The 19398-nt window shown below is 37.5% G+C and overlaps 1 protein-coding gene across 17 annotated transcripts in view; it reads left to right on the top strand.

The window, feature by feature from the left end:
* Positions 1 to 19398, top strand: part of MEIS2 (Meis homeobox 2) — a 202720-nt gene that overhangs the window by 28274 nt on the left and 155048 nt on the right. For 10 of the 17 annotated variants that reach the window (XM_025189474.3, XM_025189472.3, XM_075927027.2 and 7 more), the window contains exon 8: positions 15132 to 15233. The exons of the other annotated variants lie outside the window; for them this stretch is intronic. In XM_025189474.3, coding sequence (XP_025045259.1) covers positions 15132 to 15233 — 102 coding nt within the window. The remainder of the gene's footprint in view (positions 1 to 15131; positions 15234 to 19398) is intronic. 17 annotated transcript variants of the gene reach the window in all.

The following is a 19398-nucleotide window of genomic DNA, read 5'->3' as shown; positions in this document are numbered from 1 at the left end:
CTGGGAACAGGGAGGGGCGGAGGGTGAGGGGGAGGAGCAGCAGGGTAGGGACTCAAGTTTCAGGCAGCATGTTCGGGGGAGAGGAGAGTCAGGCAGCAGGGAAGCATTTGAAAGCGAAAGGAGGAGAATGGGACTGACGGGCAAGAAAGCATGTGCAGGAGAGCAAGAGGAGAGAGAAGAAGAGAATAGATGGAGGGAGAGATGAAGTAAAGGAGAGAAATAGATAGTGTGTTTGCCTTCAAAAAGTGGACAAATATATTATTACTTTACAGGCATACGTTGTCTCAGCTGCTTGACTATGTTGGGCTCACTTTGTATAGGGAATATCCCCAACATAAGGGGATCCTCTGGGGGCACAGAGCAGTTGTAATGGATCTGATGCTACTACTTCCCCCTGCAGCAAGCATAAGTGCTGAAACTAGGTGTGTCCTCCCCTCCATCTAAGTGCTGCCTACCTTTGCATCACCTCAGTTTGCACTGTGCATTCCTCAGCCACAACCAGGGACTGGCACTTCATACTTCTCCATGTAAGCAAAGCAGTTGCTGTAGCTGCAACAGTGATGAGATTCACTTGTAAATGGGAGCAAAAGGTGACCTGCAAGTTCTCTGTTGTGATATGATTCATGCTATGAAACTGTTTTGAGAATGCCTTGGAGAGCTCCTTTCGCCCTCCTCACCTGGGGTTAAGGCTTTCAGGCTTAGGGGCTGCTGCCCATATTTAAGCAACTGCGTTCTTCTACTCCTTCCTTGTATCTGTCTAGAGATGCAAATTGGTCATGTAAAAATTGACCACAGCTCCTCTGATATGTAGAAAGTTCACTGCAAAGAAGTCTGAAACATACACTATGAATTTTTATTGCAGGGCTGAGCCCCACTCTTGGAAATTATTTCATGAGAATAAAATTCAGAAATGTGCATGAACTCCCCATCCTGGATAAAGAGTATGAAACATCACAAATACTAGAAATTAGAATCACTCTGTTCATGCTTCCCCTTTATTTCCTCTCACTTCAAACTCACCAGTTACTGGCTGTGCTTTTGTCAGTGGAGTCTTCACTGTACACATCTGCTAGAGGGGATTGTTCAAGAGGAGCATAAACTTCCACCAGTCCAAGAGAAGCTGAGTGCTCTCCTAATTCCACTTGGCACTAGGAACAGGTGTAGTACTAAACTGAAATACTGTGACTGAGCCAAATTCTTTTCTTATTTAGGGCCCAATACAAAACCTATTAAGTCAACAGAAAGCATTCCATTGACCTGAACAAGCTTTGGATCAGACCCTTTATTCTAGTATAAATCCAGAGTAACTCCGCTGAAGTAGATGGACTTACTCTGGATTTGCACCAGTGTAAATGATGGCATAGTCTGTCTTGATGGTAATACATTACTGTCAGTGTTTTGTGGGACTGGGCAGCTATCCAATTAGATAAAAAGAGTCCAAGATTAATCAATTGTAGTGGCATTGTGCATCCACTAATGTACTATGCCAACCTTTTAAATGTTTTTTAAAAATCCCACTAAAAGTGTAAAGAGAAGCTAACATTAATTTTCTAGATTAGCACAAAATTAGAATTCTTGCTTTTCATATGCTTGTGTGCTACCAAATTGTAAAGCCTGTTTTGCATAAAAAAGTACTTAGCTCACAAATCATGTAAAATTTAATGAGTATAACTTTTATTGTGTCAGCTCGCTGCTTTGAGAAAATTATTAAAACCCCAAGTCTTTTTTGCAGTCAAAAGGCTACCATCTTTTTTATTATTTCTTTATTGCCAACTTTTATTTTTATTTCTCAGAATTAAATTGAAACCTGAGATGTGATTTTACACTAGTTGAAGATTTTCATCTAATAATTAGCAAGTTGGAGATGGCAAATAGTTTATTCAAGAAATGGTTTAGGACCTGGAACTAGTTATGAAGTGTGATGGAATGAAAATTGTACTTGTGCAACAGCATATATCTTCCATCTTTTAATGTACCTGCCATATCAAAAGTGGGGCCCCAATCCTGTTAAGATTTACACAAATGCTTAGTTATATACATTGTGAATGCTCCCTGAAACCAATATGACTTCTCCTATTGGTTTTTTCCAAGTTTAATGCTCACTAGGAGCCTAATCAACCAACATTTAGTTGAACAAATGTGATTAGTCCTGTTGCAGAACTTCAATCCTCATGTTCTACTATTTATTTGACATACAGGCAGAAAGCATTCTCAAATATTGGTAAAGGAGAATTTGCTTCTGATGCCGTCTTTTATCCTGACATTATCATTTTTATCCTAAACTGCCAATGCTTTCCTTATGAAAAGAGGCAGTAGGTTTTTTGTTTATTTCTTTGTTTTTACTTATTAGATCTTTACTTTGACTGATGGCCTTTCATGCTCTTGGAAGTCCAAACGAAGTTAGTCTCACATTGTGCATTCAGAAATTATGAATTTCTTTTTGGTGAAACATCTGCTGCCATGTTAGCAAAAAAGTTTATTAGATTTCTGTCTTTCTGAAGCATTAAAAAGTCCAGTATCTCTGCCAGAGAAGATTCCAACCACTAGACGTGACCAGGTTTTTACAGTACCTTTATTTTTCCTTAGTTCAATATTGCTTTAGCTTTTTCATGTAGAAGACTAATGTCCATAAATTATATATTACAAACTTACGTTTGATTCTTCTACTAGTTCAGTAGCTTTCATTCTTAAGAATATAGGTATCTTCCATCTTTTTAACTGTGACAGTAATATACTCATTTGTGGTACCGTCTCAATGGATTTACTATTACCTTAGAGTTTGTGGTCTCTCTAAGTGCCTACAGTATCAGGATTTCAAAATACACAGATGAGCCTACATAACTCAATACAAGAAAGAAGTACAACAAGAGGTTTCTAGTGAACAGGTATCACAAAATCATTTCTCATAATAAAGCATCTTGAGTGCTTCTATGGTTTCTAATGATTTTATCATCAAACTTCCAAAGTATTAAAGGGAATCATGAAAGAACCTTCCCAAGGTTTTCAGCTTTCACTTTGTTGTTGAATTCAAATGGAAGTAGTTGGGCAGGCAATCATTATGTTTTTTACTTTGGAAATCTGAAACATTTTATACTTTTCTGTTTTCACAGAATCATAGAATATTAGGGTTGGAAGAGATCTCAGAAGGTCATCTAGTCCAACCTCCTGCATGAAGCAGAACCAATCCCAACTAAATCATCCTAGTCAGGATTTTGTCAAATTGGGCCTCCCTACGCAACCCATTCCTGTGCTTCACCACCTTCCTAGTGAAATAGGTTTTTTTTTCTAAAATCCACCTCCCTCACTGCAACTTGATACCATTGCTGTTTGTTCTGTCATCTGCCACCAATGAGCACAGCCTAGCTCCATCCTCTTTGGAACCCCCCTTCAGATAGTTGAAAGATGCTATCATATCCCCCCCCCTCCCCCCCCCCCGACTCTTCTCATCTGCAGAAAATTTCAAAACAACAAAAACACTTTAGATAGCTTCACTGGTAGAGGAAATGCTTTGTTTTACTGTGAATTCATTATACTGGTAACTTCTTTGTGCTGGATTGTATTAGCAGTTCACATACACAAGTTTGAGAGCACTTTGGCATAAGTCTTGTCTACAGGCAATATTTCATGAAGGAAGACCTTTCTTAATTTCTTAGATCTTGTATTTTTTCTATTAATCTATATTTTAGCCATAATTATAGATTTGTCTGCTTTTTTTTCCAATCTGTAAACTTGGACAAATTATATAGTCAGGCCTTTCTAATCTAGTAATTCATCATTTGGGTTTTTTCTCAGGCCCATCTTTCCTTCTTGTAAACTAATCCCACAGTCCTGAAATCACCAAAGAGAATGTTATTTCAGCAAGAAGTCTACACTAGTAGAATTTAGGTTTACTGTATGATGAATAGCCTCTTTTAAAGATTCAAATGGCTGTCAATTTTGTTTGTTTGTTTAGTGGATATACATTGTCTTTTGTATTTGCTGAAGAATTTTAATTCTCCATAAAGTAATTTTCTGTAGTGGTCTTAATTTTACAAATGTAAATAAAAGTGCACACTAGATCCAATATTTAACTGGGGGTTGAATGTGTATATTTGAAGGCAGAATTTGGCTCAAATATCTGTGTATTTGTGTGTTTATGTATGCATATAGTAATATATTTGGTGTGGAGGGAGGGAAATTATCCAGAGATATAGTAATAGGCTACAATTTTGATTGTGCTTTTCTTCACTTATCATTTTTTCCTAAATATATAAGCGCAGAGCAACTTCTTCTCTTTGTTGTTGGGATACAAATATACTTTCCCCCTTCTTTATTCACACATAATCATTTAACCTACTTCCTTAGAGTATTTCCATTTAAGGTTCAGCATCTCTTAAAGGACTGAAAAGTTGTTTGGTGTATAATTTATAATCTAGGAGCAAACCCAGCACAACTTCTTTAGATGAGACTCCCTTTTTGGTCACTTTGGTAGAGTTGGCTTTGATGAGAAGGGCATTGGCTGAGTCTCAGCTGTGATAATGTGCAGGACAGGCACACATGCACAGTCCAATGGGAACACCCATTAATTGATTATTCCTATTCTACTGTCTGGCAGCCGCTTGCCAGACATAAACCAATTCATTTGCTCATCAGATTGTTTAGGAAGGATATGTTTCTCATGGATGAAAATTTTGTTGGGTGGGAGGAACAAACAAGACTCCAACTGCATGACATTTTATTAGACATTTCTTCAATCTTCTATAGCCTACATTTGTAGGAGGAGGATATCTTAGCTACACTAATAGCTCTTTTCCATCTTAAATAGCTGTGATCCCATGACCTTACTCTACACAAACTTTGATTCTTTGCTATCTTTTTAAAAGAATAAACTTTCTCAACCAATTGTTGACAGACTCTGCGTTCTGATACTTCTCTTTAGTCTTTTTTTGGTATAGCTTAAAAAGTTATGTCCTAGCTTTTCAACACTCATTCATCTATCAAAATGTTAATGTGTCATTAACAATTGTTAAAATATTATTTTAAATAAATAATTTTCATTTTGAATTCTCGAATATGTATCAGAAAGAACATTGGAATGTTTCAGTTGGTAATCTGCAGTGTTAATAGAAAGGAATGGTCTCCCTTATACTCAGTATACATTGCATTCAACTTCCATTTTCTTGTTTCTTTTATTTGGCTTCACACTTTTATAAGCCTTTCATTTCTACTTTCTCTTTTGCCATTTTCTTTTGCCTTTCAGAAGGCTTTCCTAGAAGCCTTTGATTGAACTCCTACTCTTTTTTTTGTTGCTTATTTCATACCAACAAAAACATATAAACTTGTTCTTCTGTTCTCTACACTACGGCTATGTCTAGACTGCAGGCTTCTTTCGAAAGATGCTCTTTCGAAAGCATCTTTCGAAAGAGCATCTTTCGAAAGATCACGTCTAGACTGCAGGCGGATCTTTCGAAAGAAAAATCCGCTTTTTCGAAAGAGAGCACCCAGCGAGTCTGGATGCTCTCTTTCGAAGACGGCCTCTTTACATTGAAGAACGCCTTCCTTCGAAAGAGGAACTTTCGAAGGAAGGCGTTCTTCCTCGTGAAACGAGGTTTACCGCCATCGAAAGAAAAGCCACGTTCTTTCGAAATAATTTTGAAAGAACGCGGCTTGAGTCTGGACGCAGGGGAAGTTTTTTCGGGAAAAGGCTACTTTTCCCGAAAAAAACCCTGAGTCTGGACACGGCCTACTTCTTTTGCAGCTGCTTCCTTTCTGAGCCCTTTCTGTTAGTTGCATGAGGTTTGTAGGTTAGGTATCCAGGAGGTTTGTAGGTTGCAGATTTGGGGCAGAAGCATAGACGTGGTTGGGACTGATTTGCCTTAAAAAAAATTGGGCTTAGTTAAGTTTAGGGCTTGGACAAAGATTTCAGTCAGTTCACTGTCTGAATCAGTCAGCTCAGCCCATCTCTATTAAATGAAATAGTGGAAACCCAGAAAACATGTTAATATTTTGTAGCGTTCAGGGGAATCCACTGAAAGTTGGCCTTCAATTAGGATTCCCTCCTCGGGAGCAAATTCCCATGGCCAGTTTTGAAGCTTTAAAAGCTTTGGTTTTGTTTTAAAAGGCCTCTGAGCATAGGCAATGTTTTCATAGGCATTTAAAAACAAAAAACTGGAGCTTTTAAACCTTCAAATGTTGCTGTAGGGATTAGCTTCACTGCTTAACCGACTAGGGCTAAGATAACACCTACAAGAAGTGTGTACATATTTGGATTTTGTGAAAATTGTGATGCAAATCGCAAATAACCCACAAGTGTGCTACACTGGTAAAGTGACGACTCTATGAATGTATGTGTTTACATTTCTTATTGTTGTACCTTGTTTGTTTCATTGTAAAGCATCTTTTTTTTTTAACTTTCTTTGGAAGGACTGAGAGATCAGCCCATATGATTATTGAATGTCCCTATGAGTGTAAAACCTGGAAAATGGTCTTCAATAGAACAGACTTAGTAAAAGTCATCCATTATGTTTCATTATTTAAAGATCATTTTGCTTCAGCATTACTATTACCTTCTACAGTTAGCATTACTTTCACAATGAAAGGCTTTTTAGCGACCCTTCATATGACTGAATGATTCATAGTTGCTGCAGCTAAAGCCAGACCTAACGCTCTTGAATTAGAAAACAGGGATGGAGATACAACTATACAAGTTGCTGACATGGTCATAAACAGGAATGTCTATGCACCATTTCCAGCTGCAGTACTCTTAAGTTTATATAACTTAGGTGCAAGCTTCCTATATTTTTTCAGATTTTTATATTTGAGGATTATTTATCAATTATTATTATTATTCAGCAGCACTTTGTTTTTAAATCCTTCTGCCTCCCCGCAAAGCTAAGAAGGCATGTAAACATATGTTCCAGGATTGCAGATACTAAATTGGCAATCTTGGCACCAAATAACCTGCTGGAACTAAAATGTCAATTCAGAACATGTGCTTAATTTAACAGTCCATAACCCTGTTTTTAGAACATTGAAATATCTACCCTGAGGAAAGCTCATAAAATGTAGGTCTTTAAAGTTCACAGATTAGACCAATGACACTGCAACCATTTTAAGAATGTGTATCTTCATTGGCTCCTATTAATCCAAGATGGCTAAGTGTATGAAATACAAGACATGAAAGCATTGACGAAGATTTCAGTAAACATGTACTTTTGGTAGGTACAGTGATTAAAAGAATGAAAAGTAAAAGAAGAGCCCTAAGAAAGAAAAATATTTTGTGTTTGGAAAGATTGAGTATTGCAGATCAGAAAGAATCTCAGCTTGGTTTGTGAGGGTATTTAATTGAGCTTTTTATGGCCTATAATGCTTAATTCTTCTATAGATTCCCAGTGTCTTTAAGGATCTTTTGGTAAGGATTAGGTTGAGTAATTTGGAATATCTCTTATCATGTTTCCCCTTGTGTAACATTCCAGCTATGTCTGTCTTACTTTACTTTTAAATATATAATTTATAAATAGATAACAATACTGATACTTGTGTTTGAATCCCTTTTAAAAAGAAATGACTTGTATTGCATGTGATAGCTTCAAGCTGCTTTAAAGTAACTGTCTTCAACAATGAAGAAATCTGTGTTATATTATTCATCTAGAGGCAGGAGAAAATTAAAAAGCTGAGCTGCTGCAGTAACTAGAACCTATTGTTATAAAATACTATTGGAAAATAAACTTTATACTCAAGACCAACCTGAATTTGTGGTAAGCAAATGAACATGTATAATTCTGCTTTTTTGCACCTCATCACACAATGTGCATAATATTTGTCAACTTTGAATGTGAAGGAACTGTAATTGGATATATTAAAAATGCACATGTAATTTTTATACTTTTTTTCTGGGTGTTGTAATTTTTCTTACAAATTGCTTGCAATTTTACATTTTCACCAGTTGTGTGCCTTTGTCTACAAACTAGATGTTACATACTTTGGAACATGGTGCATTTTATTTCCTTTTATATGAAATAAAAAGCAGCATTACTAAGTCCTGAATAAAATGACCCCTTCCCCCAAAAGAAGAAGAAAACATAATTTGTAAGTGGTTAATTTAGGGAATATTTTCGGATTGCTTGCCCACAGTGTTTTATACATTGTTTTGATAACTGAATAAAACTGAGGAGAAACACAAGTTGTTTTATAACGAGGAAATTATTTAGACCTGCAAAATGTTTATGTATCTCAATGAGAACAGTGCATTGTTAACAGTGACTGCACGCATCACATGGTGCAACCTTTTGACAACTGAGTGTCTGCTGGAGACATCTGTGAAGTATGACCTTTTGACCTAAGAAAGAATGCTCTGAAGGTGGGGGAATGCAACTATCAGATTATCAGTCCTGGCCTAATGTACTCTGAGAATGCTCACAGAGAACCCAATTCTATCCTAGTTTTAGCACAAAACGGGTGTGCCAAAATCTAGTAGGTTCTTCTAAAATGTTATAGGCCTGATTCTGACTTCACCAGCATAAATTAGGAGGTTAAGTTAGTATTGTCAATCTGTTATAAAACTAATATCCAATCAGAATCAGGACCTTAACCTTTATATATTCTCATCATGTGATTAGTAGCTTAAACAAGAGTTAGTAGTATGATAAATGCTTGTTATTCTGCAAAGCTGATTTATTTCTGTCGATCACTTGTTCTTCTGCAAACAGCATATGGGGCTACAACACACAACTTGAATCTGTTTGCATGGAAGGTTATAAATTGCAGCATTCAAGCACAGTGGGTTTTGGTAATTGTTTTGGTTTTTTAGGACAGTGCACTGCATTGCTCTAAAAGCCTTTCTCAGTAGCCCTGATCTTCACAGAAAAGAAAATCCATTGTACAAGCTATAATCTGAGAAACTTTCTGTTATCATGCTTGTTTTATTTCCCAAGCATGGATCCCCGTGTGAATGTGACCTTTGAAAAGCAGCAACATGTTGGCAATGCCTCTTCTTTTAAATGCTGTTGTGTTTCTAACAGTCAGTCATAAAGACAGTTCCAGACTTTCTGTTGGTCAACAGGCACTTTTTACCTTCTGTTGTAGTAGGTGATATGGTTGTTCTATTCTCAAGAACTTCTGTCACCTTTTACTTAAATGATATTGTGGACATTTATTACTGCTGAAAACTGAACAGCAAATATTCTATCCCAAAAGGTGGAGCAAGAAAACAGGTTACTTTTTTTTTCTTAGCCCCACAGTACATCTGCATGCTTCAGCACTGATTTCTCAGCTAGTTGGGTCCCAGGAGGCCTTATTGAGTGCTGCACTGCTCAGGGAGTTGCAGCTGTATAAAATGAAAAAAAAATGTAGTTTGTACGAATTGTTCTTTACCTTGGTTTGGGTTCAGAATGGCAGCTGCACTCCGACTTTGTGTGTGACAGCACAAAGGACAGCAAAAGTGAAAAGCAAGTCAGCAAGTAGAGAGACAAAAGCAACCATCAGCTAATACAGCTCCACATGGCCTGACTAATTTATGAGAAAAAACTGTTCTGTTCATTGGATCAGCACTCTGAGGAGGCAGGTGGAATTGTAGGAAGTTTTCATTGACTCTCTTGAGCAACTAAGGAAGCCACTAGAGATTCTTCTCAGTTTGAACTTTATCAGGGTCTACGCTTAATCAATATGGTATTGGAAAAAGAATTAATTACTAAAGCAGAATAAAACAGCTGCATTTTAAACTAAGGATCCATCAATTCAGTAATCTTCCAGTTACAGGCTAGGTGCCGTGAGGATCATTTTGACTTCATGTAATGAGGAACAGAGGGAGTTTCCTCATGAACAAGCTGGGAATTCACATTAGCCTATTTCAGCTATTTGTCATCAGTACAACTCATTTCTCCCTTTCTGAATTACAATTTGTATTTGATATACTGTCAAGCCCACAAAATTCCCATATTCATGGAACTGAAAGCATTAATGCGGAAATCATTGTCACCATGAGAAAAAGTCTTAACCTTCCTGAGCCTCTTTATTCTATAGGCTGCGGCCTGAGTGGTTTCATGCTGGACATACCTCTATTGTGTTCATTGTGAGGGTCAGGGACCTGCCTGTTGAAGAAGCAGTAATTTGAACACAGCCTGTAAATGTTTCATCTGTAATTTCCATAATGGTGAATTTCAAGGAGGGCTGAGAAGGGTTATGGGAGATGAATTAGGTTTTTAGTGAGCTCATTAGGAAGCCAAACAGAGTTTAGACAGCAAGGCGGTGAGTGTGGCTGTAATCAGTTCTGCTCGCTTTGTTCCCTGCCTTCGGGACATTTTTCGAAAACTTCATGGCAGGGGCTGATGAGAATATACTGAGCAGAGGCTGCAGTCTGATGGTTGACTTGTTGATTTGTAAACCTCTTAATTCATTTTTTGTTCAATTTAATCTTTTCTTTCTTAAGGAAAATTAGTTGAATGTTAGCCCTCTTTGCACTATTCACCTCTTAAATTATGCTCATTTTGAAGAGCTTGTTATGCCTGAATAAACATGAAATGACTTGGCATTTTCCCATAAGAGGCACACCCATTTTAACACCATGTATTTACCATTCCTGGAAATGTCTCATTAACTTCTAAAAATCTGTGAGCATGATATTTTTGGGCTACTGTAACACACCTCTTGGCAGTCACAGAAGGCAGTTTGGTTAATGCCTCATAATATCCATTTTTATTCTCAACATGAAGAAAGGCTCTCTATAGAAAATTGATGCAGTTTGCTCTGCTAATTTTCATGCTCATTCCAATTAATTTAACATGACCCAGATTTTCTTCCTCGGGCTCATCCTGACTAATTAGTAAGGCAACACCTAGAACAAGTTCTGTTTAATAACATTGAAGAACACTAGTTGTGAGTGATTTTGATGCTAATAAAGATATTCACTGATGGGACAGATATTTGATGTCAATTATGGTATGTAATTTAGAAGTCCCAATGTGCTGGATAAGAGTATAGAAAGGCTAGCTGTGGGAGACAGCGGTATTTTTAAGACTTCCACATCACCTGACTATCCTCTGGGACTAGTTAGGATTTTTTTGTTTTGTTTTAAAACTAGTAGGATTGTCAGCTAATTCTACAGTAATAGTTGGGGTGGTGCTGCTGTGGAGTTACAACCTGTGAACCATTAAGGGTAGTCCCAGGCCTTCATTATTTACCAAACCTTATCACATAAGAGAAATGCAACCATGGGTATCAGAAAGTAGCACTGTTAGAAGAGAAAGGGATGGCTTCCCCACCTCCTTGATTTTGGTTCTTTATAATTTTTGTCATTTAGATGAATCAATTTCTGTGAGAAACTAAATAAACTGATTTACACCGATTTTACAAAAAAAAAAGAGGTGTTTGACATCTAAGGCCTCATTAAGCCATGCAGAGATAAATTATTTCCCTCGTTCACACACAGATATGGAGAAGTTGTGTGTCCAACCATGCTACATATAATACAATACAGAGAGGGGTCATAGTCATATTAGTGGTTTTGTCATGCAGAATTGAAAAATGATTATTGGTAAATGTTAAAGGCCTTCTCCTGCTGCAAGAAACGTTAATGGGCTTGATCCTGAATTGCTTTCCACCTTGCATAATCAATGACACATCTCTAAAGTGGGGATGAAATGCTACCAATCTAAATTCTACGGGAAGCATTGTACACACTCTTTGCAGAAAAGCATATGACAGCGCAAGGTACATTGCAGTAAAGAATGACATCCATGGAAAGTTCTGCCATTGACTTCAATGGGACCGGGTTTTTAAACAGTTTTTACACAGTCTTTATTAAGGCCAAATGCCCACTGATGTCAATGGGATTTGAGCCTGAATAAAGGCTGAGTCAAAATGGTGTAAGGACTTCAAGATTTGATCTAAAAAAATGGGTGAAAAATGTGTCTGCTATCTTTTATATAGAAGATATGAATTTGCAATCTTTGGGCATGTTCCTGGTCTTATTCAAGTGACTGCAAAGGTTACCATTTACTTGAGTGGAGACAGAATTAGGCAGGCTTGGGTCTACATATCTCCATTACCAATGCTTATTTATACTCTATTGGCTGTGTCTACACTGGCACCCTTTTCCGGAAAAGGGATGCTAATGAGACACTTCGGAATTGCAAATACCGCGGGGGATTTAAATATCCCCTGCGGCATTTGCATGAACATGGCTGCCGCTTTTTTCCGGCTCGGGGTTTTGCCGGAGAATAAGGGATCTTTCGGAAAAGGGCTTATTTTCTGCAAGATCCCGTCTAGACTGGCGCTTTTCTCTGGTAAAACCCCAAGCCGGAAAAAAGCGGTAGCCATGTTCATGCAAATGCCGCAGGGGATATTTAAATCCCCCGCGGCATTTGCAATTCCGACTGGTCTCATTAGCAACCCTTTTCCGGAAAGGGGTGCCAATGTAGACACAGCCTATTTCTATATTATTTCTTAATGCTTATCTAAGGGCAAAGAGAAAAGAAAATCATTCTTTAAATTTTCCTTAAATGTGCAATTTGAGACAAACACGAGAAAATATTTGTACAGTATACACATTCAATAAATATGGAACAAGCAAGATAAGCCCAGAGATAAGATGGACCAAATGCAGATGACAATAAATACATGAGTTGGCATACTTGACATAATAAATAATAATAACAGTATTACTAATTGCTGCCCGCGATCCTCTCAGAAGATTTTTCAGGGGAACTTCTGCTCCTAATTCACTTGGGCACTTTGGAAATCTCTCCATTTTAATCACTGAGGGTACGTCTACATAGAAATATTATTTCAAAATAACTAGCATTATTTCAAAAGAACTTCGTCCGTGTCTACACAGCAGGCAGTTATTTTGAAATAATGTTGAAATGCTGTCAAGCTGGAGGACTTCTTATTCCTACTCCTGTAACCTTGTTGGACGAGGAGTAAGGGAAGTCAGAGGAAGAGTGCTCTATTTCAAAATAAATGCTGTGTAGATGTTCCCAATTTCAATTTCAAAATAAGCTACGCAATTGACATAGCTCAATTTGAGTAGCTTATTTCGAGTTGAGCCCTGCTGTGTAGATACACCCTAAGTGATTCAGTGACAAAGAAGGAAATAGAACCCAGTTGTCTTATACTAGACAATACTGCAGATCCTTTGTGATTACTATCTGGTGTATAAATGACACAAATGTTTAAAAAGCTGAGATAGTAAAATCAAGTTGAAATGTTTTCTCTTTATGTCTGCGTGTAAAGGGTTCTGTTGCTTCTATTGACTATCAGATCTTAATGGGAAATGATGACAATAAGAACTATGAGGAATTTATAAGGGGGGGCACTGGTGTTGTATAAAGTATCTTGCAAATGTCAGTTATAAGTGTATATGATGCATTGTCAAGCTGCAAATTGCACACAATTAACCAGTGGAGAAGCTGCTTTTCTAAATAATCTTGCAGTAAACAAATCAGAGTCAAATACTCCTACTCGTAGTAGCACTCATGAGGTGTACCAACCCCACCGTGCCCCCGCCAAAAGTTTAATTGCTAAAAGGGGTGCCCTTGTATGTTCCTTCCCTGCCCCTCTAGATGGTTCTATCCCATTCTCTCCCACCCCCACCCCCTCACCCCGCACTCCGCAGGCATCAGTCGCCCTGACTTCTGTAGTGATTCCTACCTGGTGTCAGAACATGACAATTCTGTTGTACTTGGTCAGCAGTGAATACCTCACTCAAATGGTGCAAAGTCAGCTGGTACTTAATTTTTTATCTCCTCAAGAGTGCATTCACTGACTTTATCACTGAGAAGAATGACTCCCTTGCCTAGTGTGATCAAGATCTGCAAATTTGCTGCATCAGCCTATTTAACATAAACTGCTTCTTGGTTGGTAGGGTTTAGATCTGATCATATGGCACAGATGTCCATTTTCTAATAGGCTAGATGAACCTAGGAAAAGCTTGCCTGGGTAAGACACACACTTTTAGCCTCTTGAAACTGAGGAAAGAGAAATCTCTATAAGTTACCTAGTTTTGTACACTTGAGGCCCCACTTTGTAACTAATACTGTTTGATACAAAGGGGACTAGACGAAATAGGCTTTGAACCTTAAATTTTAATCAAAGAGAGGGGCCACATAGTCTTTAAAGTGCTACACAGTCCTGTTTTTTGTTTCAGCTGCACCAGACTAACACGGCTACATTTCTACCACTATCCAACAACCCTGGCACTGAATACCACTTCTTCTGTGACTCAAAATCACATTGCAGGCTTATGTATGGCACAGCAGAGCACCAGGTCCCAAGTGGCTTTGTCCTTCCTTGTTTTGAGCTATGAGTTTTTAAATACTTAAAGCAAACTAGTGCCCTACATCCTCTCTATTTTCCCATTCTTTTGCCCTGACTTTCATTTTCCAAACCCAATTCCCAGAAAGATTTTGTCAAAAATCCATCAATTCCCAGTGTTTCTACTGAACTGTGTGTCATTCCTCTGTTCTGGTTTCGGCTGACAACTCAAAGAAGTCCACAGCTAAGTGCTAGCGGAGTGGGTCAGAGATCTGCTCTCTCCCTCTTGTCTCTGCCATACCTGGCTGAAATAATTCATTGAATTTACTGAGCACCAGGAAGATGACCTGGTTCTGAGTCTGACTGGCAAAGTGGTTATCAATGTGAAATATCTGCAGCTTGTTGATCAGTGTCCTTGTATCTGCCTACGTGCTTCTTTAAACTCTGTAGCTTATATGAATTAAGGAATTCTTAGCCATGTCTCTCCTCATGACTGAAGCTAGTTCCCAAAGTCGTTAATAATGAACAGACCCTACATGCTTCCATTTTTGAATACTTGTTCCTAAAAGTCTTTGGTGTATTTAACTTGCATTTTAGGTTACTCTGATAGCCATTTTAAAAATATCTGATACATGTATGCGATTGAGATATGTATTTCATACTTTATCAATCAGTCTTTTGGAAACATTTTGGGCCTCCTAACTCAGAATAATTGTGGGCCTGATCCAAAGTGCACTGAAATCAATGGACCTCTTTGGATCAGGCCCCGTCTTATTAAGAGCTAAATAATATATTACTTAGACCACAAAAACTATGTTTAAAATATAAAGGGTTTAACATAAACCTACAAGAGCAGAGTGTCAGTGTTCCAACTTAACCCTTCGCATTCTGGCATTTTCCAGACTGCCAACCAAATGAACACTTTAGGAGGAGGTGTATATATATGTCTGCAGCACCCAGAGGGTTAATCCACCCCATTGTGCATAAGTGCTGGAGCTCTTATGGTATGTAAGATCATACAAAGTTTGGAGTTGTTTTGTATTCTTCTTAATATACATTATCAGGAAGCATCTTCTTTGGTGCTGTTAGGGTATCTGCTGTGAATATGTATGAAGACTAGTTATCTTATTTGTATTATGAATTACATACACATTTGTGTACCATTTAACCTTAGAGAGTGCATGGCAAAAGCTTTTATAACTTGTTCCTATTAATGCACGGTTGCCACTTTTTAAATGTTTAATATTCACCCATTCTCATTTTTTCTTATAAATCCCAAAAGAGGATTTTATGGACTCGTGGTCTGACAAATGTCCTTTTAATAGCTGAAGTATTTGGAGTTAAAGGAATGGGGAGGGGAAAGCATCTTAAAGGGGTAAATTTCTATATTACATTTCCACTCCTAACAGGGTTTTAAAATCTGCTTTAAAATTGCTCTGAAGCTGAGCTCTTTTATGTGACATTTCAGCTAGTGCAAATTTTTATAGCTGAGTAATAAACCCCTACAAATAGGGGTTTCTAATGGGAGCATTGATAGACCACTAACTACAGCAGTATTAGTGGGAACCGATATAAGAGGGTTGACTATTCAAAAACATAGCATTTGTATCCAACAGCATGTTTATCAGTGTTGTCTATTGGAAACTTCATTAAAATGTTCCATTGTTTCAGTTTTACAAAAACTGTAGGAAAAATGATGTTAAAAAACTACTTACGGCTTGATGAAGAAAAACAATTTTGAGTATTAGAAATTAGAAATTAGTTATTAAAAAATACCTAAAGCATGCGTTTGTCTATGAATAACAGTTGCAAATTGCTAAAGATTAATTATTAATGAGGTGTCATTAACCATAACGAGGTAGCTTTAGCTACAGGTAGAATTTTAATTGCACTTATTCTCCCCACATTCTTTGATATTACTGATGACACAGATACTAAGAAATCAGAAATAAAAAGCTGATAGTTACTTAAAAACAAATAAAGCTTTTTAATTTATACCCACTTGGGTGTTAACTATGTACATCTGACTGAAGTAATTTTATTTATACTAAAACAAAAAGGATTAATAGTGTAATTATCACTGAATATTAACAATATGAACTTGTATGGGGAGGAGCAGGAGTAAATAAAATTAACTTTTGAAAAACTACTAAATATTTTTTGCAAACAGGTCTGGATTTTGCCTTTTGGATTGTTTAATGACGTGTTGAGTCAGAGGCTGTAACTAGTATTCTTAGCTGCACTACTATGAGAATGCTAAAAGTATTACTCTATGGCTAGAAAAAAGGAGCAATTTAAAGATAATTCCATTTAGACAGCAGCAGAAGGACATTTTGTGTGACCATATTTAGCAATATTAAAATTTAAACAGCATAACAGATATTTACTTTCAGTTACTTGAAAATAATTACTTTAATGGAGGCAGAATACTTAGATGATAATTTAATAATGTTTTCTTCCAGAATAGGTGTCAAAAACTATGAACAAATTTCACAATTTGTGCTGAGGGGGAAAAAAAACAATGCTAACAGTATATAAGCAAAGTCACTGAGCACTTTCCCTCCACAGCAATAGTTTCACTTTTGAGGGGAAGAGAATCATAAATCATAATAAACCACAGGCTTTAATATGTGTCTCTGTTTAGGAATAGTGCAGTGCCCATATTTCCATTTGGTTGAACAAGACAAGGGTCTGGCTCTGCACTTTTTACGGAGGCAAAACTGCCACTGAAGCCAATGGCAGTTTTCCTTGAATAAGGAATGTTTACTGGCAGTTTTGCCAGAGTGAGAATTGCAATACTGGGCCCTGGCAAAAGAGACCCACAAGTTCAAATGTATTCCCTTTGTTAGCGTCTCCGGCAAGCTTTTTCCTCATCTTCATGTATCTTAATGATAACATTTGCAGGTTCAAACATTTAACATTCTGGGAAGGGCTTTCTGGACACTAGTAACCTGATAATTATGATCTTCTTGTGGTCTCTCTCTCTCTCTCTCTCTGGTTCTTTGTATTGAAGGAGAAATGATAGTATCTGGCACATTCCTTGGATGACTTGAAGATAGCAGCCTTCTGTGTTTGGGGCTGAAAGATTGCGAACTCTGTGTTAGCCGAAATGCCACACAGGGGAGGTGAATAGAACATTAAAAAAGCTTTAGCTTTAGGTAGTGCAGTGCAAGCAGAGTTGAATTTGAGAGCTGGGACTTAAGTGGACATTTGTCCCTGCTTTCCTCCTTAATAAAATCTGAGTGTTAACTGTGGATAAGGGCATTTGAGAGATCACTAAAAATGAATCATTAGAGTGCCCTGAAGAGCTTTATTATGATGTAGTGTGAAGAACTTTAGAATACACTATATACTTTTATATGTGCTTGTCAGATGCATGTATGTGTTACAGACTATTACAAAAGTAAATTGTTTTGTCCTTTGCTGCAGAGCCAAAGCAATTCATGGCATTAACATAACAAAACTTTTTAAAAATCTAGTTTTCTATTGCTCTGTGAGAAAGGACTGTTAAATAGAAACCACAAGCTTCATAACCACAAACCTTTTTCTTGTGTATGTTTATATTTAATTTGAAAAACCTTGGCACAGAAATACTGACTGACCAAACCAAGTTAAAATCAAAATTACCAGCAGGATATCAGGTTTCAAGATTGACTCCTAATAGGTGGGGCCTAGAAAGCTCTCATAATTATAGTTTGGTTGTGGGGCAGTGTTCAGAGCAAGCAGATTCACAGTAAAGAGTCTCTTCCTGTAGTACTGCAAGAATGTTGTTTTGGATCTGTTAATCAAAGTAAAAATACTATGGGAAATTATTAAATTATACTAGTGTACTAACTTGCCAGATCTAGGGAAAAATGCAGCCACATTTACATATGTGTCCATCTGTCTGTTTTTACACTTTATGTCTCCAGCCAGTGGGTGAAGTGGTTTTAATCCAAGCTGCAGTCTGATTTTCCATTTAACATTACATTTTATGTGTAAATTATTTGTAAGTGGACACACATTTTCTTGACAGTTGCTAGTTTTTAATTGTTCTTTTAAGTAGCCTCATCTATCTGGCCATGGTAGTTTTAACTGGCGTAAGCAGCAGAGTTCTCCATGGGTAATTTTTGTTAGTTAGCAGATTGTTACCATCTCAATGTTGCTGAAATCCCTAATCTCAGGTCAGCATGAAGCTGCAGTGGTTACAATCCTGTTGCCTGATGCGGTGTGAATGGAAGTGCTTTCTGTCAGAAACATGTGGTCTCTTCAGTGGAGAGCCTGCGTAAATCCTGTGTAAATAGAGGGAGGCTAACAAAGGATGAGCCCCTGCAGCTCAGAGCATTTGGAGCCATTTGGGGGCTGAATTTGCTAAATGCTGCTTATACAGCCTGAAAAGTTGAAGAGAAAGGAGCATAAAATCCCTTCTTTTTTCTCTTTCTGCTCATGCCCTGGGGGGAGGGTGTTAAGGGCCAGAGAAGCCTGAGGTAAGCCTATGAAGACTGTTTTTTCAGTGCTCTTTTGAGTGTGAAAAAGGTGGCATGGGTCACTGTCCCCTCTTTAATGTCGGAAAACCCACACAGTCAGTAAATGTTGCATGTAAACTAAAGCATTTCATCTCCTCTCCTTCACTCCATGGCAGTGGGCCATGAACTAGTCACTCGAAAATCACAGAAAAATTTCACTTTAACATGTCCAGACAGTTTAGCACAGCGGGATGGTAAGAGAGATCAGTAATTAGCAGGTTTCCTTACAGTTCCCCATATCCATATAGAATATATTCCCCACCTGATGTGAAACAATGTGAGATTATAAAGTACTAAGCATAAATCTATTGATTTTTATCCCAGCACACTTAAGCCTTCTTCCAAAACAAAAGGCTACACAAATATTTGATCAGCATTTTAGTTTAAGCCATAGTCCTTGTGTATCCTCTGCAGAAGAAAACATCAGCTTTAAAAAACCACCAACCCCCCCTCCCAACATTAAACAAAAAACCACCAACTTCTCCTTTTTCCCTTAATTTCAATCTTATTTCAAAAAAGAAAGAAAGAAGGAAAAGGAGCCACAACAATAATGCAGAGGAAAATATGATAAAAATTAAAGTTCCAGAAGTTATTTCTGCAGGATCTCCTCAACCACCAATTTCAATAGTATATGCAGAGAACAGAAAACCTCAAACATACCTGA

Source organism: Pelodiscus sinensis, chromosome 5, assembly GCF_052426305.1.
Source record: "Pelodiscus sinensis isolate ZL-2025 chromosome 5, ASM5242630v1, whole genome shotgun sequence".
NCBI lineage: Eukaryota > Metazoa > Chordata > Testudines > Trionychidae > Pelodiscus > Pelodiscus sinensis.
This window is presented reverse-complemented; position numbering and strand designations above follow the sequence as displayed.